The sequence below is a fragment of the Colletotrichum truncatum genome, assembly GCF_014235925.2.
Source record: "Colletotrichum truncatum strain CMES1059 chromosome Unknown Contig_0007, whole genome shotgun sequence".
NCBI lineage: Eukaryota > Fungi > Ascomycota > Sordariomycetes > Glomerellales > Glomerellaceae > Colletotrichum > Colletotrichum truncatum.
Genome location: NW_027222404.1, coordinates 191,815 through 210,777, shown reverse-complemented (window position 1 = coordinate 210,777; position 18,963 = coordinate 191,815). Strand labels below are relative to the sequence as shown.

The following is an 18,963-nucleotide window of genomic DNA, read 5'->3' as shown; positions in this document are numbered from 1 at the left end:
CGGGGTATTCAACCCCAAACGCCGACGGTGAATGCGAGGCCGAGCCGTCTATGGTTGTACACCCCCGAAGTGTTTCATCGGATCCCATTATCCAGTGGATGCTGCCGCTTGACTCAACGGATGGTCAATGCGGCTACGGGCGAAGTGCGAAGCGGCTGGCTTTACTACTGTCCGACTGGCCACGCGTGTCCTGGCCTGACTGGTTGACGTCACGAGTAGCACGACTCCTCCCGCTTGTAAAGCCCGACCGAGATGGACCTCGGACTGCGGAGCAGATACATCGCCGAATCGACCTAGCTGTGTAACGACGTTACCATCTGCACCGGCTCGTTGTAGATCACACAGAGAATTAGCCATTGGCCTTTGAGCTGCACCCCTCTTCATTTTATAATTTTGTATAATAGTTGATGACCCCGGTTGTTTTCTCGTAAAATTTTCTTTGGTCCTAGAATTCGATTAAACTCTTGTTAAACTTTTCCCATTCTATTCTGTTACATTGCCTTTATTCTCACACATGTCCTCCCACGTCTCTCTCAAAGTCCTCATCGTCGGTGGCGGTATCGGCGGGCCTGCACTCGCGTTCTGGCTGGCGCAACTCGGACACGATGTGACCATCGTTGAGCGTAACTCATGTCTACGTGCTCAGGGTCAACAGATCGACATCCGTGGTCAAGGCGTATCCGTCATACGTCTTATGGGTCTTGAGCCCGAGATCCGGGCTAGAGGCGTTGATGAAGCCGGCATTCGGTTCGTCGATCACAATGGCAAAATCCAGGCGGCATTTGGAGCCAACAAGACCGGCGTCGGCAGACAGAGTTTCACGTCAGAATTTGAAATCATGCGCAGCGACCTCGTTCGCCTCCTCTTCGAAAGAACAGAAGAACTCGGCGTTAAGTACATCTTCGGTAATAGTGTCGTGGCTTTTGAGCAAGACACCGAATCGGTCACCGTGAGCTTGTCCGACGGCACCACGGACAAGTTTGATCTCCTCGTAGGAGCCGATGGCCAGAGTTCCAGAACTCGGCGACTCATGCTTGGTTCTGGGGAGGAAGACCCGTTCTTCCCTTTGGACCTGCACACGGCGCTCTTTACCGTACCGAGAGAAAAGTCTGATGTCAATTGGGCCACCGTCTGCCTTGCTCCTAAGCAGCGGATGATGATGACGAGAAACGATAATCCTGAAACCACACAAGTGTACCTGGGATTCGCTCCTCAAGATCAAGAGACTGACAGGCTGCTTCGACAGTCACAGAAGGGTCGTGACATCGGAGAGCAGAAGCGCTTATGGATTGAGCTCTTCAAGGACGCAGGCTGGCAGGTGCCCCGGTTTACTAAGAGCCTAGAGGCTGGCGGTGTATCGGACGACTTCTACCAGTACCAGATTGGGCAGGTAAAAATGGACAAGTGGTACAAGAACCGCGTGGTTCTCCTCGGCGATGCGGGCTATGGACCTAGCCCTTTGACTGGCTCTGGCACCACATTGGCGTTTGTGGGTGCGTATGTTTTGGCTGGCGAGATTTCAGAGCACTGCGCTGGATCCAAGGGAAAGATGGGCGTATCAGCTGCCCTTAAAGCTTATGACAGCTCTTTGCGACCTTTTGTGAAAACGGTGCAGGATATCAAGTTCAAGCCTACTGCGTTATATCCCAAGTCAGCCTGGGGTGTATCGTTTGTGAATACCATTTTGTGGCTGGTTGCAATTTTTCGAATTGACAAGCTTTTCCTTAGGCTTCAGTCGGATAATGTTGAAGGATGGAATCTTCCTGACTATCCTGCATTGCCGGTAAAAGAGGGGAAGAGCGATACTGAAACTGATTGAAGATCAAGAAGAATTCGAATTGTTCGGCGTAAGGCACATGTATGTTCTCTATTAGTTTTCTTTTATCAAACTTGGTCAACTCAGGTCACCAAACTAGACGTTCGGGCTATTTCTCACGTCACTATGATTCGTCTAGAAGTGATCCGAACCGAACTAGTGAATAACTCTGTTTACGAACCCAAGACCAGCTACGTGATAGGAAGGAAGTTCAGGCAAACTTTCGCCTCAGTAGGCTTCACACAATGTAGCTTATTTCATATGCACACTCACATCTAAATGTTGTCTGGTCAAAGTTAACCAGTCCAGATGTCTAGGACAAGCGTAGGAACTCTGAGTGCCAGTTGAAGAGGTTGATTAGGTGTTAGTGGTTCTTCTTCAACCTAATCCACTCAAAACAAGAAGAATGCCAGCACAACATCAAAAAGCAAGTGTGGGACTTGAACCCAACCCGATTTGAACGGATAACCTTTCGATGACATCCGAACTGGAGTCGAACGCGCTACCGTTGCGCCATAGGTCCTTGGGAGACATCGTGACAAATGGAGCTTAGACATCCTGCAGGGAATGCTGCGGTGCAATAGTGGAGACAACAGGGGGAATAACTGCCGCCTCTTCCTGAGGGTGTGGTCAAGGCGACCATTGGGGGGGGGGGATAACCTGACCAATTACCCATTTATTTAAATGAATTATGGGTCTATCTAGCCAATTTTATGATTGGCTGTATTGAGGTGAAGTGGGTCCACCTGACCATGGAATTTTTAATCGGTCAGGTGCACGGACCAGTTACTAATTGCGTCCTCCCTCTTCCTGACTTTGTAAATGTTAACTCTGGGGTCAGTTACCGTCTAGGCTACAATCCATGCTTCAATTTAAAAGCTTGAGCAAGAACCATTTAGCCGTCCGATACGAATGAAACTTTTGATTTTCATCAGGATACCATGGAATGAGAAACTCATGAAAAGAATCCCACTCGCTTGCTCTCCCAAGCGCTGGACGTCTCGTATCAATCTATTAGCGAGGCGGTTCAGACTGAATTGACTTAACTAGTGATAAAATCTAATCAAATCAGTGAAAGAAAGCCAGCAGCAAACAACATCCTGTAATTTTTAATCAGTTCTCGACCTCGGGTAGGTAACCCTTCGCCCGGAAAGCCCTCTCCAGAATCTCTCGAATGACATTTTCCTTTCGAAGATTGTATTGCATCACGGTCTCACCCAACCCGACACTGATACCCGCAGCCTCCATCTTCGTCTTCGCGTATAGCTCCCTGTCGGCCTCATTTGACGTAAGCCACTCCTTCATGATCTGATGCCTTACCAGCTCCGCCGTCCCGGGCTTGAAGACGTGCAGGTTGCAGAAGTAAGGCTCATGCATCGCGAAGAAGCGGTGTTCGTGCCACCCGCGCTCGCGGGTGAGAAACTGGAAGCCAGCAGCCTCCAAAGCGGGCGCATAATCGTCCTCGTCCGTCGGGTCAGGGACGGTGAGATCGATGTCTATGACGTCTTTGGCAGGGAGGTTCGGGATAGAGGTTGAGCCGACATGGGAGATGCTCAGGGCTTTGGGGCCTAGGGCGGCAGATATGCGAGACTTGAGGTCTTCAAATTGCTGAGGCCACGCGGGGTTGGGAGGCTCAATAGCTAGTGGTTGTTTTGCTTTGCGCACCGCAATACGCTCGAGTATAGTCGGGTCGAATTCATAGTGTTTTAGAATGTCTTCAATTGGGCAAGCCAAATCGTCTGTATACTTGGAGGCGGAAGACATTGATTTGAAGATTTGAAAAGCAGCAACAGGGCATCAAAGGTTCATTCAAAGATTATGAAGAGAGGTCCTCTAATTAGGAGTCTAAATGAACGCCTAACGATATCTATCAATGTAAGTGTTTTTGTTTCTAGTTAAAGTTCAGGGGTAAATGACATTTGCCAAGTTTGACCGCCGCCGGCGTGAGTCATCCGGTCACCGGGTGGCTTGCAGCACCTGCAGGTGTCCAAATTCCTCTGTATGGAATAGTGCGATGCATCTGCGGCGGGCACATGTTTCCAATCATGGGTCTTCCAAGTCAACAAATTTGTATGCCCAATAAGCACACCATATGAAGGTGAGTCCACAAAAGAAAAAACTGACGAGGTAAAACGCGGCAGCCTAGATACGTCAGCTATGCATTTGGCGATGCAAATAATCATGTGTTGTTGCTGTATGCCATTCAGCTATTCGAGCCTCGTCATTCTTGCGTTTGCGACCAAGAAACGAAAACAACAGTAAGATTTTGAAAGCGGGAGGCTCGAATAGCCAGGTATACAGCATCATTTAAATAGGTTGACGGGAAGACTCACCTTGCCAGCACCTCCCCAACCTTGGCCGTCATAAAGAGGCGTACAAACATATACCGTTAAGCCTCCAAGGAAGCAAAGCGCTGAGTAGGCCATCAACATCATAGGCGCCTGCCACGTAAAAATCATGTTCCAGCGGATTTCGACGAGCGGCATCTCCTTGGGAAACCAACCCCCCTTCTCACGCAACTTAATCTCGCGGATCTGGGGGATCGGCGGCACCTCCTCCAGTGGCGAGTGCACAGGCTCGACGTTTCTGCTGCGGCGAATGTAGAGAATCATGGCGAGCTCCTTATCGACGTTGCGCGGTTTTGGCGAGCGGTGTATCGTTTGGAAAATGAACTGCTCCGAGGAGGCGAGGAGGATGGAGAAGAGCGAGAGGGAGATGCTGGCATACCAGAAGGCGGGAGTGAGCCAGTGCAGGGAATCGGGTGCCGGCCAGGAGAAGGTGCCTATGACAGCGGCAGAAATGAGGGTGCTCTAAGAAATGTTAGTTGTAATATTGATTCTGGAGCGCCATGTATCGTACGGCGACTTGGACGAGTTGAAACTCGCTCAGCTTGCGATCCCGCCACCTCTTGAGCTCGGCTGAGATTTCTGCATCGCTTTCACGGTTTTCAACACTCTTGGCAATGGACAGAATGGGGCGAAGCGTATTCTGTTGATAGAACCGGTTGTACGGCAGTGTAAGGATGTCAGTGGCGACATGGGCAATCTTCCCGCTCACCGTCACGGCAACGATCTAGATTAGAGCGTGAATAAGTGCATCAATCGGAGAGCGCTGCGGCAAGGTTCAATCATACTGCAAGTTTGAGTTTGGTGCCTCCAGTTGGGACTCCACGGAGACGTTCATCTGTTTCGCCCTTTTCGATTTCTTCGACCTGTCTCTCAGCCATCGTTGACTGATTCTAATAATCTACGTCTTTCAGCCATGCTGGCCAAGGACAATTTATATACAAATGACATCTTTCTGTAGGCAGTGAATGGTCATCCAAGTCGTGTGGTGTGCATTTAATAGCAGATGACATTTGGTTGCCCGTGACCGCGAGTTCCCCCACCCAACAGGTGATGCCCCCTCCCACACCGTGTCTCAGTTGCTCTAAAATCGCCATGGCCAACACAAGTAGCGTCAAATGACCTATGGTGGCCTCAGTTGAGATCATAGCCTAGGTCAAATGGTTTTGAGCTTATTCGATAGCCGGCGCCTGCGAAACAATATGCAAGTCATAGCCGCGTGGCTGTGGCGGATGGGTAAGCTAGGCTGCTCTAGCTCCCGCTTGGATCTAGGTCGGCCTGGTTTGCTTCTCTCTGTTCCTGACAATCGCAATTCCTGTCTTGTCTGTCCTCGAGATTAGAAGAAATGTGTTGAGACATCCTTGCCTCGCTTTCCTTGTTTAGAAAGACAAAGCGTGACCATAGCGTTCAGCCTTTGTTGATCTCGGCTTGGAACTTGACAACCCACTCGGAAAACTCATCCTTCTCACCGCTCCATGGTGTTTTGAGTAACTCGGAAAGAGCGACGATCTCGTTAAAGCAGAGACTCATAACGCGATCAATCTCCTCCGGTGAGAGCTCGTAGAAAGCACCCGCTAGCTCATCGAACATGTGTGGCAGTTTTCTGAGGATGCGCATAGACTCATCCAGACGCTGAGGAATATCTGATTTATCGGCAGGCAAAGAGGGCAGAGTCTTGAAGCGTCGCTTGACAATAGCCTGGTAGAGAAGGGTAGTCAACCTCAGTCGCTTCAGGCATGATTCGAGACGGTCACGGATCTTGTCGGGGTCGTCGCGAGGAATCGTCTGTTGGTTACCCATCATATCGTCGATCATCTCCTGCGTCGAGGGCATCATGGAGCCCAATGCGGAGTCGTGGTCCAAGTCGTCAGCATCGCTTTCCTCGTCGTCTTCAGGTTCCTCATCACCCCATTCCTTGAGCTCCTCCATCACATCTTTCAACGTCGCCCTAAATTCCTCAACCTTTTTGACAAAGCAGCTGCCAATCCCTCCCTTGGAAAATTGCATAACTTCATCACAGGCAGACCAGATAACTCCCGTAGCAGCCATGCTTCCCTTGCCTGTTGCCGTAGTGGAGCCGTTCTTCTGGGCTACTGAAAGAATCTTGCCGTCTCTGGGGATCTTCTCGATGAGTCCTCGAAGTTCTTTCAAGACTATATAACACTTCCATGACAGATCCTTGCGGAAGGTCGCAGTGTATCGCTCGGCGTCACATGACTGGGCGGCCGTTGCGATGCCTGGGATAGGACCAGAGACAAGTTCGCGTAGGACCTTGATGATAGCCGAAGGTGTAAAGGGTTCGTTGATAATCAACACGGAGATCTTGGTCGAATGCGCCTTGATTAGAGAAGCAGAATCATGCGCAAGAGAAAGAGCATCAACTGGTGTGGTCGAGGAAGCACTAGGCTGCTGTGCAGCATCTTTGCCAGCGTTGATAGTGGTGAGAACGGTCTCGAGCTGTTGCAAGAGAGCGATGGCCGTGTCTGAAAGTGAGTTTAGAGCAGCAGGCGTATTGGCGTTAGAGGAAGCCATTATGAATTCACGATCGTCCCGTGGAGAAAAGGATACCCGGACGAGAACGGTGACTCAAGTCGTCAGCTTTTGCGAGTATGGCAAAAATCACAATGGAGGAATAAAAAACATTTTGCCCCGCGATTTGGAGGGGTAAGGTACGTACCTTACAGTTTCCTCGCCATGCCTTCCGTCCTTCCTCCCGTCTGACAGCGCTCAGTGCCCTTTCCCCAACTTGCTTCTTGGCTGCCCAATGACGCTGGTGGAGCACCCGACCTTGTGACCCATATTTCACGTGACCGTTCCTGGAACAGCAACAGCTACAGCCACCAGTAGCTCCGACTCCCCTGTCAAGCCTCTGGAGCCATTGAACCCACCTAAAGCGTTTTGGGTGAGCTGGAAGTTCCACGGCAGCAGCGTACCTCCCTCGTACCTCGACCTCCAGACTGCCACCTGGACTGGATCTGGCCAGCTTCACCACAACACTTTCTACCTGTTCCAACAAATTCGACCTCACGCGTGAATGACGACTGCGAGGTCCTGCCTATCTTAAAGATGCGTCAAAGCTATGGCATGGTGCTTTTGAGCACCTTCGTGTCGGCTGCTGCCCCGGTCGCTGCAACTAGCTTGCCTAGAGGAGTTGGCCCCGAGTGTGAGTTCAATCAAAACAGCAACGCCGCTTGGAACTGAGATTGCCTTTAAGCTTAAATGCAAGGTCAAAGAATCCACGTTGGTTTCTTGTACTTGAGCTGGTTCCTTGCCGTTGTTGCTTTCGATCTCTAACAACACACACCGAATCTTTGCTAATATGTTTCCTCCTAGTTGCCAAGTTCTTCGAGTCCAAGGAGTCCTTCTCTTGTATCACCCAACCCGAGACTAAGCTGAACATCAATCAAGTCAATGACAATACATGCGACTGCCCAGACGGTTCCGATGAGCCTGGCACTTCTGCTTGTGCCCACCTCGACCCCCTCTCTCCCCCCCAGCCATTCGTTGGCTCCCCGACAGGCACAACCAACACTACCACTGCCTTGCCCGGCTTCTGGTGCGCCAATGTTGGACATATCGGCGCATATGTCCCTTTTATGTACGTCAACGATGGCCACTGCGACTACGAAATCTGCTGCGACGGATCTGAGGAGTACAGCAAGGTCGGCGGCGTCAAGTGCGAGAACAAGTGCAACGAAATCGGCAAGGAATACCGCCGCGTCGAGGCTGAGCGCAAGGGTGCTATTGACAGGGCCGTCAAAAAACGCAAGACCTTGACCAAGGAGTCTAGAGAGCTTCGACGCCGTGTCCAAGCCAAGGTCACAAGCCTGAAGGAGGAGGTCAAGGGCCTGGAGGCCAAGAAGGATGAGCTTGAACAGAAGCTCCATGAGACCGAGCGTTCTGAACGGGGCAAGGTTGTTAGAGGCGAGGGGTCTGGAGGAAAGCTCGGCAACCTGCTCAACCTAGCCAAGAACCGGGTTGCAGAGTTACGTGAGACTCTTGAAGATGTCGTCGCCCAGCGTGATCAACTCCGCAACAAAGTCACCGAGCTTGAAGGTATTCTCAGCCGATTTAAGGAGGAGTACAACCCCAACTTCAACGACGAAGGTGTCAAGCGAGCCGTTAAGGGATGGGAGGACTATGCTGCCAACTCTGCAACCGAGACCAAATCAGAAGACCTTGAGGCGGATATCAAGGACGTTCTTGTCGAGGACAATGAGAGCACTGGCATTAACTGGAAGGAGTTCGAGGAAGACGAGGCCACTGACACTGACATCCGTAAGTTGAGTTTCTGACACAAGCATTGAATGGCAACTAACTAAATGCCCAGTCTACAACTTCGAGGCCTACCTGCCTGAGCCCGTTCGCGATTTTATCCACGGCAAGCTCAACGCCGTTCGCGTCTGGCTCATTGAGAACGGCCTTATGGCCGATAATGTTAAGCCCGGTGTCGAGTCTCGTCTGATTACAGCTGCCCGCGACGCATTCAACGCTGCGAACAACGACCTGAACGAGAAGCGCCGCCAACTCGAGAACGAGGAGAAGGACCTTGAAAAGGACTATGGCGTTGACGACATCTTCCGTGTCCTCAGTCACAAATGTGTGAGCACCGAGGCCGGCGAGTACGAGTATGAGCTTTGCTGGATGGACAAGACCAACCAGAAATCCAAGAAGGGACATGGCAGCACCAACATGGGCAACTTTGTTCGCATCGACAAGGAGATGGCAGATGAGGAAGAGCGCACCGACGGCAAGAGTCTTGGCAAGGGTCTTCGCATGGTCCTGCGCTACGAGAATGGCCAAGGCTGCTGGAACGGTCCTCAGCGACGTACAGACGTTTGGTTGGCTTGCAGCGAGAAAGAGGAGCTGTGGAAGGTTTCTGAGTCAGAGAAGTGTGTATACAAGATGGAGGTCGGCACGCCTGCCGCCTGTGATGAACTGCTTGAGCCTCCTGAGCCCAAGTCCAAGGACGAGTTGTAAGAACAAGACGCTCGCTTTTGAGTGTACAAAAAGAATAGCATCGGGTCTGCTTAGCTTGGCGTCTGGTCGTCTGCCTTAGACCTAGTAAAGGGTTGCATTAGGGATGGTCAAACCAAGTTTTTTCTTTTTCTTTTTGGCGTGTGCGACGATGCCTGGTTGTAGATGAAGAACAAAGTGCCTGGGGTATCAATTTAGAAATTTTATACAATCTTGGACTGTGGGTTGCACAAAGCTACGCTTTTGATGCGATTTTCCTCCGTTTGCTGAGTTCTTCTTGCTCAGCCATGACCTTGGCCGTCAATGATGCAGCCATTGGGTTGTTGATACCGCTTATTCTGCCAGCGGATGCCTCCTTTTTTGTAGCCTTTGCATCGTCCGTTGCCCTTCTTTTCTCCGGAGCATCGCCGTTTCTGTCCTCCTTGGAATCCCCCTCCGCCTTGCGCTTCTTCTTGCCACCAGCCTTCTTGTCCTTCTTCAAACTGTGCGTAAGACCAGATGCGATAAGATCGTCCATCCTCTGTACCAACTTCTTCATGTCGCCCTCCTCAGATGGCAAAATTGGCACAACATTTTCGCTCGTAAATGGTTCGCTGCATTCAGGACATGATGATTCTTGAATCTCTTTAATAGCCACTTCGGCAAAGACGTGGCCACACGGTACGAGGTATACAGCCTTGACTCCAGGGCCAAGCTCCTTCAGAGAAATGGGACAGGCCCAGATGGCCTTCTTCGACGGCGGAGTGTACTGGTGGAACTTGAGCTTGACGATGTCGCGCAGCGACTTGATACCCGTCGAGCTGAATGTGAGCTCTGGGGATTCAGGGGTTGTCGGTGGCGAAGCAGTGGTGTCATCGGAGGGCAAAAGTGACTTGAGGATGGTTTCGTAGTTGTACAGGCGACCGCGCCAGTCCGAAACGACATTCTCCTTGTCAAGCGGTTCGTTCGTGAGGGCGTCGTGTGTCCAGGCATGACCCAGGGATTCCAAAGCATTTGCCTTCAGCTCGCTAACAGTCAGGGCGCGGGCGGCTTCCTTGACGAGTTCGCGGCGTTTGGGGATAGAGCCTCCGTCGTTACCCATGATGGTGGTGGTAGTGGGCAGTCGGCAGTCGGCTAAAGGGAAAACTCGTGTACTGATGATGAGACAGAAACCGAAAGTTTGAGAATGCCTTGGGTAGAATAGGAATGACCCCAAAGGATGATCGAATCCTAAAAGAAAAAAGTGGACTGGGTAGAAGGAAGCAGCAAAGTGGTTTAAGTTAGGATTTAGTTTCAATGTGCAAGGTGGCGGAGAGGTATGCGGCCGGATACAGTCTCGTCGCGTTGCCACGTTCAGTGCCTTATCTTATCAGACCAACGGGTGGAAGGTCAATTAGGATTTAGAGCTGCAGGGGTAGCCAACCGCACTTGAGGTCAGCAGGCGCAGGTGAGGGTAAGAGGCGCTTGCCTCCTCCACAGCCGCAGAAGCTCCTCGGTTTAGGAATGGGATGCCACAGTGGGGCTGACCATGTGTACAGTGCGGAACTGAAGTGCTTTCTATCATAGTGACGGCTGTTGAGACAGTGTGTTCTTAATAAAAGACAGTGTACATGGGTACATTCTCCCACTTACGGTTGCTCCCACGGTTGGTCTTCCATTCCAGCAGGTCCCAAGTGTCGCACTTTCCGTCACTGGAGACTGACCTGTTTCTGGTCTGGTTCAAACATCTTTCAGCCTCGTCTCCCATCCTGGGCCTTGCAATCACCTCTTCTGCTGCTTATTCCAGTAACACTTTGTTCATTTAATACCCCTCCTCCGCGACACGCAGTGAATTTCTGTAGCTGCGCCGACTGTTACTCCTCTTTCACCTTCACCACAACGCCGAGCCTGACACTCTCGAACTCCAACAATCACTCGTGCTCTAGTATCTACCATTCCCTTCAAACGATACACACCTCTTCCCGACCGACAGTCGATGTTTTTCCCATTCTGATTCACGAACGCTCGGGTGCGCCAGCCACTGAGCCATGGCGACCCAACAGCAGATCGCTCTTGAGAGACTTGACAATCTCGTCAGGGACCTGAGATCACGGTTCGTCCCCTCCTAGTGCATCTTCCGTGGGAGGCCAGACTCTACTCTTTATCCAGCCACTGACATATCCACCTCTCAGGACCTCAGATGAGACTCGAAAGCGGGCGGCTCTCCAGCTTAGAGATTTGGTGCTCGTCTGCCATCGGGGTAAGCTACAATGAACTTCAATCTTCCCCCTCTTTCGCGACCGTATAGCTGACCTCTTGCCTTCTGCAGACCTTCCTCTCGACCAGTTCAACACGATATACAGCCAAGTCAACAACAAAATCACACAGTTGATATCACACGGAAATGATTCATCCGAACGACTGGGCGGCGTCTACGCCCTCGACGCTCTCGTCGACGTCGAAGTATCGGAGCAGTCAACCAAGATGTTTGCCCGCTTCAACCAAAACCTGAAAACTATTCTCCGCGGCAAGGACATCAACCCCATGCAGGCTGCAGCCATTGCTTTGGGGAAAATGTGTCGGCCAGGCGGTTCTATGATAAGCGAACTGGTCGAATCCGAGACCCAAATGGCCCTCGAATGGCTGCAGAGCGAACGAGTAGAGGAGCGTCGGTACAGTGCCGCACTTGTTCTTCGCGAACTGGCAAGGCAGGCGCCTACGTTGATGTACAATTATGTCGGCCTGGTGTTGGACCTCATCTGGAACAGCTTGAGAGACAACCGTCAGCTCATTCGCGCCACATCCGCCGAAACTGTTGCTGCCTGCTTTCGCATCATTAGGGAACGCGACCAGGAGTTGAAGCAGACGTGGATGGAGAAGGCCTACGCCGAACTCATGCGCGGCCTACAGCATGGCACAGTCGAGTACATCCATGCTTCGCTTCTCATGCTCAAAGAGCTCCTGGAGCAAGGCGGCATGTTCATGCAGGAGCACTATCCGGAAGCCTGCGAAATCGTCCTTCGCTACAAGGACCATCGCGACGTCACCATTCGCAAGACTGTCGTCCTCCTCATTCCCGATCTTGCAAGCTACTCACCCGCTGAGTTTGACCGGAGCTACCTCCATAAGTTCATGGTCTATTTGTCTGGCATGCTGAAGAAGGACAAGGAGAGAAACGACGCATTCTTGGCTATTGGTAACATCGCCAACTCGGTTAAGAGTGCTATCGCTCCCTACCTCGATGGGGTCATGACACACGTCAGAGAAGGTCTCAGCCTTGCAGCTCGCAAACGCGGCTCAGTCGACGCAGTATTCGAGTGCATAAGCCGTCTCGCTGTTGCTGTCGGCCAGACACTGAGCAAGTATATGGAGGCGCTGCTTGACCCTATTTTTGAATGCGACCTCACTCCCAAATTGACACAGGCCCTCGTCGATATGGCCTTCTACATCCCACCTGCCAAGGACACCATCCAGAATCGGTTGCTTGATATGCTCAGCATGGTTTTGTGTGGTGAGCCTTTTAAGCCTCTGGGAGCCCCTCACCCCAACACTCTCACAGCTGTCCCCGCTGTTCCCAAGGACTCCAAAGACCCCATGGCATACGAGCACCGCAAGGCCGAAGTCAAACTTGCCCTCAATACCCTTGGCAGCTTCGACTTTACCGGACATGTCCTCAACGAGTTTGTGCGAGATGTCGCTGTGAAGTATGTCGAGGATGAAGACCCTGAGACAAGAGAGGCCGCAGCCCTCACATGTTGCCAGCTTTATGTGCGCGACCCCATCGTCAACCAGACCAGTTACCACGCACTCCAGGTTGTCGGTGATGTTATCGAAAGACTGTTGACTGTGGGCGTGTCGGATCCTGAACCGAATATTAGACGGACTGTTCTTGCCGCCCTCGATGAACGCTTCGATAGGCATTTAGCCAAGGCAGAGAACATTCGCACTTTGTTCTTTGCTCTCAATGACGAGATCTTTGCCATTCGGGAGGTTGCAATTTCGATTATTGGCCGTCTTGCTAGATATAACCCGGCATACGTCATTCCCTCCCTCCGGAAAACTCTCATCCAGCTCCTGACCGAGCTTGAATTCTCAGACGTGGCAAGGAACAAGGAAGAGAGTGCGAAGCTCCTCAGCCTGTTAGTCCAAAATGCACAGGGTCTGGTCAAGCCATATGTGGACCCGATGATGTCCGTTCTGTTACCGAAGGCGAATGACCCGAGCGCTTCTGTGGCCGCGACCATTTTGAGAGCCATTGGAGAACTTGCTTCAGTCGGCGGCGAGGAGGTCCTGCCCTACAAAGACCGTCTGATGCCTCTCATCATTGAGGCTTTGCAAGATCAAAGCTCAAACAACAAACGGGAGGCGGCACTTCATGCTCTCGGTCAGCTGGCGAGTAACTCTGGATACGTGATAGAACCATATCTGGAGTACCCTCAGCTGCTGGAACTCCTCCAAAGCATTATCCGTACGGAAGGCCAGCGCGGCCCCTTACGACAGGAGACCATCAAGCTGATGGGCATCCTGGGTGCTTTGGACCCTTACAAGTATCAGCAGGTTGAGCAACGTCGACCAGATGCGCAGCGCCGTGTCGAGAGCACACAGATGACAGATATCTCACTCATGATGACCGGTTTGACGCCATCCAGCAAAGAGTACTTTCCTACCGTTGTCATCAACGCGCTCTTGCAGATCCTCAAAGACAACTCCCTCTCGAGCCACCACGCATCTGTTATTGAGGCAATCATGAACATCTTCCGTACTCTCGGCCTGGAGTGTGTTTCCTTCCTCGACCGTATCATTCCTGCCTTCCTTGGCGTTATCCGCGCTGCAGACAAGACGCGCCTCGATTCGTACTTTAGCCAGCTTGCCACCTTGGTGTCCATTGTGCGGCAGCATATTCGCAACTTTCTCCCCGAAATTGTCGAGATTTGCCAAGAGTTCTGGCACACCACCAGCACGCTCCAGTCAACGATTATGAGTCTTGTGGAGGCCATCTCGCGATCCTTGGAGGGCGAGTTCAAGATCTACTTGGCAGGCCTGCTGCCTCTCATGCTAGGTGTGCTCGAAAAGGATACAACAACAAGGCGCCTGCCATCCGAGAAAGTTCTGCACGCATTCCTGGTTTTCGGATCTAGCGCCGAGGAATACATGCACTTGATCATCCCTGTTATCGTCAGGACGTTCGAGAAGCAAGGGCAACCCTCTCCACTCCGCAAGCAGGCGATCGAGACTATTGGCAAGATCACTTACCAGGTGAATCTCAACGATTACGCGGCCAAAATCATCCATCCCCTCACTCGTATTCTGGCCAGTGGTGATATTAACTTGAGGATTGCCGCTCTCGACACGCTATGTGCCTTGATACAGCAGCTCGGAAAAGATTATCTCCACTTCATGGGTACTGTCAACAAGGTTCTGACGCAACATCAGATCCAGCATCAGAACTACGACCTGCTTGTAAACAAGCTGCAGAAGGGCGAGGTACTTCCGCAGGACCTTGGAGCCGGCGACCGTTTCATCGATCGGATCGACGACCAGGCAGCTTTTGCTGATCTTGGCGCAAAGAAGCTGGAGATGAACGCCATCCACCTCAAGCAAGCATGGGATACGAAGGGCAAGTCAACCAAGGAGGATTGGCAGGAATGGCTTCGTAGGTTTTCCACCACGCTGCTCACCGAGTCGCCGAACCACGCGCTTCGTGCGTGCGCTGCCCTAGCCAGCTCGTACTTGCCGCTCGCGCGTGAGCTGTTTAACTCGGCATTTGTCTCTTGCTGGAGCGAGCTCTACGAGCAATTCCAAGATGAGCTGATCCAGAACATTGAGAGCGCCATCAAATCCGAGAACGTGCCTCCTGACCTGCTTGGTCTTCTGCTCAACCTCGCCGAGTTTATGGAACACGACGATAAGGCTCTGCCTATTGACATCAGAGTTCTCGGTCGCGAAGCGGCCCGGTGCCATGCATATGCGAAGGCACTTCATTACAAGGAACTGGAATTTTTGCAGGACCAAAGCAGCGGGGCCGTTGAAGCTCTTATCGTGATCAACAACCAACTCCAGCAGTCCGATGCAGCCATTGGTATTCTCCGCAAAGCACAGCTTTACCGAGAGGGAATTCAACTTAGAGAGACATGGTTCGAGAAGCTGGAGAGATGGGAAGAAGCTCTTGCCTTCTACACAAAAAGAGAGAAGGAGGTCCCGGAAGACAAGCCTGTGCCCGTCGATATCATCATGGGCAAGATGCGTTGTCTGCACGCTCTCGGCGAGTGGGAGGCGCTGGCTGGCCTCGCGAGCAACACCTGGGCCAACTCTTCACCCGACGTGCAGCGTCTTATTGCTCCGCTCGCAACTGCTGCAGCATGGGGCTTGGGCAAGTGGGATTCAATGGACAGCTACTTACAGTCTATGAAGCGCTACTCAACTGATCGATCGTTCTTCGGCGCTATCCTCGCCCTGCACCGGAACCAGTTTAGAGAAGCCTTGAACTGCGTGCAGCAAGCTCGGGAAGGCTTAGACACTGAATTGAGTGCCCTCGTTAGCGAGTCGTACAATCGCGCGTACCAGGTCGTGGTTAGAGTTCAGATGCTGGCGGAACTCGAGGAGCTCATTGTCTACAAGCAAACCGACGATAAGAAGAAGGCCACCATGCGCCGCACTTGGGAGACGAGACTCAAGGGATGCCAACGTAACGTCGAGGTGTGGCAAAGAATGCTGCGCCTCCGTGCCTTGGTCATCACGCCGACAGAGAACATGCACATGTGGATTAAATTTGCTAATCTCTGCCGCAAGTCTGGTCGTATGGGACTTGCTGAGAAGTCCTTGAAGCAGCTTATCGGCGTGGAGGCTCCTTTGGAAACTTTGATTCCCTACTGGAATGAGCGGCCACAGCAGCCCAACGCCGGCCTGGCCAGGAATATTCCCTCCCAAATCATCTATGCCATGCTCAAGTACGAGTGGGAGGTTGGCCAGCAACCCGCGTTCCGCACTTCTGGCATTTCTGAGAGGACTCTCTACTGTCTGCGCAAGTTTACTAATGACTCGGCACACCGGTACGAGGCAACCAAGGCTCATCTCACAGCGCAGGCTCCTAACGGCATGGACTTGACGAGTGATTACGGCTTCCCGCACCAGATCGACCCCAGCTTGATGAACCCGCAGACACAGAAGGCCCTGCACGATCAGACGGTTCTCCTGGCCAAGTGCTACCTACGCCAGGGCGAGTGGCTCATTGCCTTGAACAAAGAAAACTGGCAATACGAGCATGTTCAGGACATTCTCACCTCGTACTCGCAGGCTACCAAGTACAACCCGCGGTGGTACAAGGCATGGCACGCCTGGGCTTTGGCCAATTTCGAGATTGTTCAGGCACTATCTGCTAGGGGCGAATGGACTGATCACATGGTCATTGAGCACGTTGTTCCAGCTGTCCGCGGCTTCTTCAAGTCTATTGCGTTGTCTGCCGGCAGCTCCCTCCAGGACACTCTCCGTCTTCTTACTCTTTGGTTCACCCATGGTGCCAGTGCCGATGTCAACGCGGCTGTTACTGAGGGATTCACCAACGTCAGCGTCGACACATGGCTGGAGGTTATTCCTCAACTCATTGCGCGCATCAACCAGCCGATGCGCCGCGTACAGCAATCGATCCATAGTCTCCTAGCTGACGTTGGTCGAGCCCACCCGCAGGCTCTTGTCTACCCGTTGACGGTAGCCATGAAGTCATCGCAAAACACTCGTCGTTCGCGATCCGCTGCTCAGATTATGGATAGTATGCGTCAACACAGCGCCAATCTTGTTTCTCAAGCCGACATTGTTAGCCACGAACTTATCAGGGTTGCGGTTCTTTGGCACGAGCAATGGCATGAAGGACTCGAGGAAGCATCTCGACTCTACTTCGGCGACCATAACATCGAGGGCATGTTTGCCACTCTTGAGCCACTTCACGATCAGCTCGAGCGTGGACCTGAAACTCTGCGCGAGATTTCCTTCACTCAGGCCTTCGGTAGAGACCTCACCGAAGCCCGTGAGTGGTGCAGACAATACGAGGCCAGTCGAGACGTCAACGACCTCAACCAAGCTTGGGATCTTTACTATCAGGTGTTCCGGCGCATCTCGCGACAGCTACCACAGCTTACTACGCTCGAGTTGCCTTACTGTTCGCCGAAGTTGCTTGCCGCCAAGGATCTCGACCTGGCGGTGCCTGGAACCTACCGCAGTGGCCAACCCATCGTCCGTATCATGGAGTTTGACGGTACCTTTACGGTTATTAACAGTAAGCAACGGCCCCGAAAACTCAACATTAGTGGCAGTGACGGCGTGTCATACGCCTTCTTGCTCAAGGGCCATGAGGATATCCGCCAGGACGAACGAGTTATGCAGTTGTTCGGTCTGTGCAACACCTTGTTGGCGAACGATTCGGAGTGTTACAAGCGCCATCTCAACATTCAGCGGTATCCTGCGATCCCGCTTTCGCAGAACTCTGGTCTGCTGGGATGGGTGCCCAACAGTGACACTCTTCACGTCCTGATCCGGGAATACCGCGAAAGCAGAAAGATTCTCCTTAATATAGAGCATCGCATCATGCTTCAAATGGCGCCCGATTATGATAACCTCACTCTCATGCAGAAGGTCGAGGTCTTTGGCTATGCGCTTGATAACACCACCGGTCAAGACTTGTATCGTGTTCTGTGGCTCAAGAGCAAGAGTTCAGAGGCCTGGTTGGAGCGACGCACCAACTACACGCGTTCCCTGGGTGTCATGTCAATGGTCGGCTACATCCTCGGTCTCGGCGATCGCCACCCATCCAACCTTATGCTTGATCGTGTGACTGGCAAAATCATCCACATCGATTTTGGTGACTGTTTCGAAGTTGCAATGAAGCGCGAGAAATACCCTGAACGAGTGCCGTTCCGACTCACTCGTATGCTCACTTACGCCATGGAAGTGAGCAACATTGAGGGCAGCTTCCGTATTACCTGTGAGCATGTTATGAGAGTATTGCGAGACAACAAGGACAGTCTCATGGCTGTCTTGGAAGCGGTATGTACAATGTTGAATAATTCAAAGTGCTTGGCTAAACAGTTATACAGTTTATTCATGATCCTCTCCTGACCTGGCGCCTTACGAATGCTGCCAGCCCGGCCGGGCCGAATTTCCGATCTGAGAGAGAGCAATCCATTACGGGCCCGCAAGGCGCGCGCGCTCGCCGCCCATCGGTCCTTGACGCAGATGTGGCGCCCTCAGAGCTCCTCGCTGCCGATCCTGGCATGCCAAGCGGGCCGGTTGCGCGATCCCGTTCGCGGACCAACTCTTCGATGGCGCATGAAGGCAGTGTTGTTAACGGTAACACCGGCCAAGACCCTGCCGAGATCCAGAACGCGAGGGCCGTCGAGGTGTTGGATCGCGTCTCTCAGAAATTGACAGGCAAGGACTTCAAACCGAATGAAGAACTTGATGTTATCAACCAGGTTAACAAGCTCATCACGGAGGCCACAAAGTTGGAGAACCTGTGTCAGCATTACATTGGATGGTGCAGCTTCTGGTAAACTAAGCAGAACGGGACGAGTATAGGTGGTGGCGGTACGAGATGATGAACGGAGTCAGCAAGTAAGCGTGAGCTGATTAGGATTCAGGGGGTTTTTCGTTTAGATGGCAGACCGTGGTGGCGTTGGCGGCATCTTCCATTGCATGTGTGAGTACTCTTTCCTGGCATGTACGTCAGGCTTCTTTCTCTTTTTTTGTCAAAATGTATACCAGATCAAGGTCGGGAAGACAAGTGGTTCATTGGTGGTTCTTGGGTCGCACAAGGTCTCACCTGTGTACTTCAGGGCATGGCGAGGCGTCATGGTAGACAGAAAATTGAGCTCTGTA

The 18,963-nt window shown here is 52.2% G+C and overlaps 7 protein-coding genes across 7 annotated transcripts; 3 read left to right on the top strand and 4 right to left on the bottom strand.

Annotated features, from left to right (window-relative positions):
• Window positions 1-514: 514 nt before the first annotated feature.
• Window positions 515-1,819, top strand: CTRU02_210431 (oxidoreductase; the record flags this gene model as incomplete). The annotated part of the gene is made up of 1 exon (XM_036732201.1): window positions 515-1,819. The coding sequence occupies one exon, from the start codon at window positions 515-517 to the stop codon at window positions 1,817-1,819; it is 1,305 nt and encodes a 434-aa protein (XP_036576127.1).
• Window positions 1,820-2,929: 1,110 nt separating this feature from the next.
• On the bottom strand, window positions 2,930-3,580 carry CTRU02_210430 (GrpB domain protein; the record flags this gene model as incomplete). Its single annotated transcript, XM_036732202.1, has 1 exon — window positions 2,930-3,580. One exon carries the CDS (start codon window positions 3,578-3,580, stop codon window positions 2,930-2,932), a length of 651 nt encoding a protein of 216 aa, XP_036576128.1.
• A 539-nt stretch (window positions 3,581-4,119) lies between these two features.
• On the bottom strand, window positions 4,120-5,042 carry CTRU02_210429 (uncharacterized protein; the record flags this gene model as incomplete). Its single annotated transcript, XM_036732203.2, has 3 exons — window positions 4,120-4,626; window positions 4,676-4,888; window positions 4,950-5,042. 3 exons carry the CDS (start codon window positions 5,040-5,042, stop codon window positions 4,120-4,122), a joined length of 813 nt encoding a protein of 270 aa, XP_036576129.2.
• Window positions 5,043-5,568: 526 nt separating this feature from the next.
• CTRU02_210428 (uncharacterized protein) lies at window positions 5,569-6,693 on the bottom strand (the record flags this gene model as incomplete). The annotated part of the gene is made up of 1 exon (XM_036732204.1): window positions 5,569-6,693. The coding sequence occupies one exon, from the start codon at window positions 6,691-6,693 to the stop codon at window positions 5,569-5,571; it is 1,125 nt and encodes a 374-aa protein (XP_036576130.1).
• Window positions 6,694-7,227: 534 nt separating this feature from the next.
• Window positions 7,228-9,141, top strand: CTRU02_210427 (glucosidase 2 subunit beta; the record flags this gene model as incomplete). Its single annotated transcript, XM_036732205.1, has 3 exons — window positions 7,228-7,324; window positions 7,495-8,439; window positions 8,492-9,141. 3 exons carry the CDS (start codon window positions 7,228-7,230, stop codon window positions 9,139-9,141), a joined length of 1,692 nt encoding a protein of 563 aa, XP_036576131.1.
• Window positions 9,142-9,373: 232 nt separating this feature from the next.
• On the bottom strand, window positions 9,374-10,219 carry CTRU02_210426 (uncharacterized protein; the record flags this gene model as incomplete). Its single annotated transcript, XM_036732206.1, has 1 exon — window positions 9,374-10,219. The coding sequence occupies one exon, from the start codon at window positions 10,217-10,219 to the stop codon at window positions 9,374-9,376; it is 846 nt and encodes a 281-aa protein (XP_036576132.1).
• Window positions 10,220-11,144: 925 nt separating this feature from the next.
• CTRU02_210425 (FAT domain-containing protein) lies at window positions 11,145-18,638 on the top strand (the record flags this gene model as incomplete). Its single annotated transcript, XM_036732207.1, has 4 exons — window positions 11,145-11,209; window positions 11,289-11,356; window positions 11,426-18,132; window positions 18,183-18,638. The coding sequence occupies 4 exons, from the start codon at window positions 11,145-11,147 to the stop codon at window positions 18,636-18,638; spliced, it is 7,296 nt and encodes a 2,431-aa protein (XP_036576133.1).
• Between the last annotated feature and the right edge of the window lie 325 nt (window positions 18,639-18,963).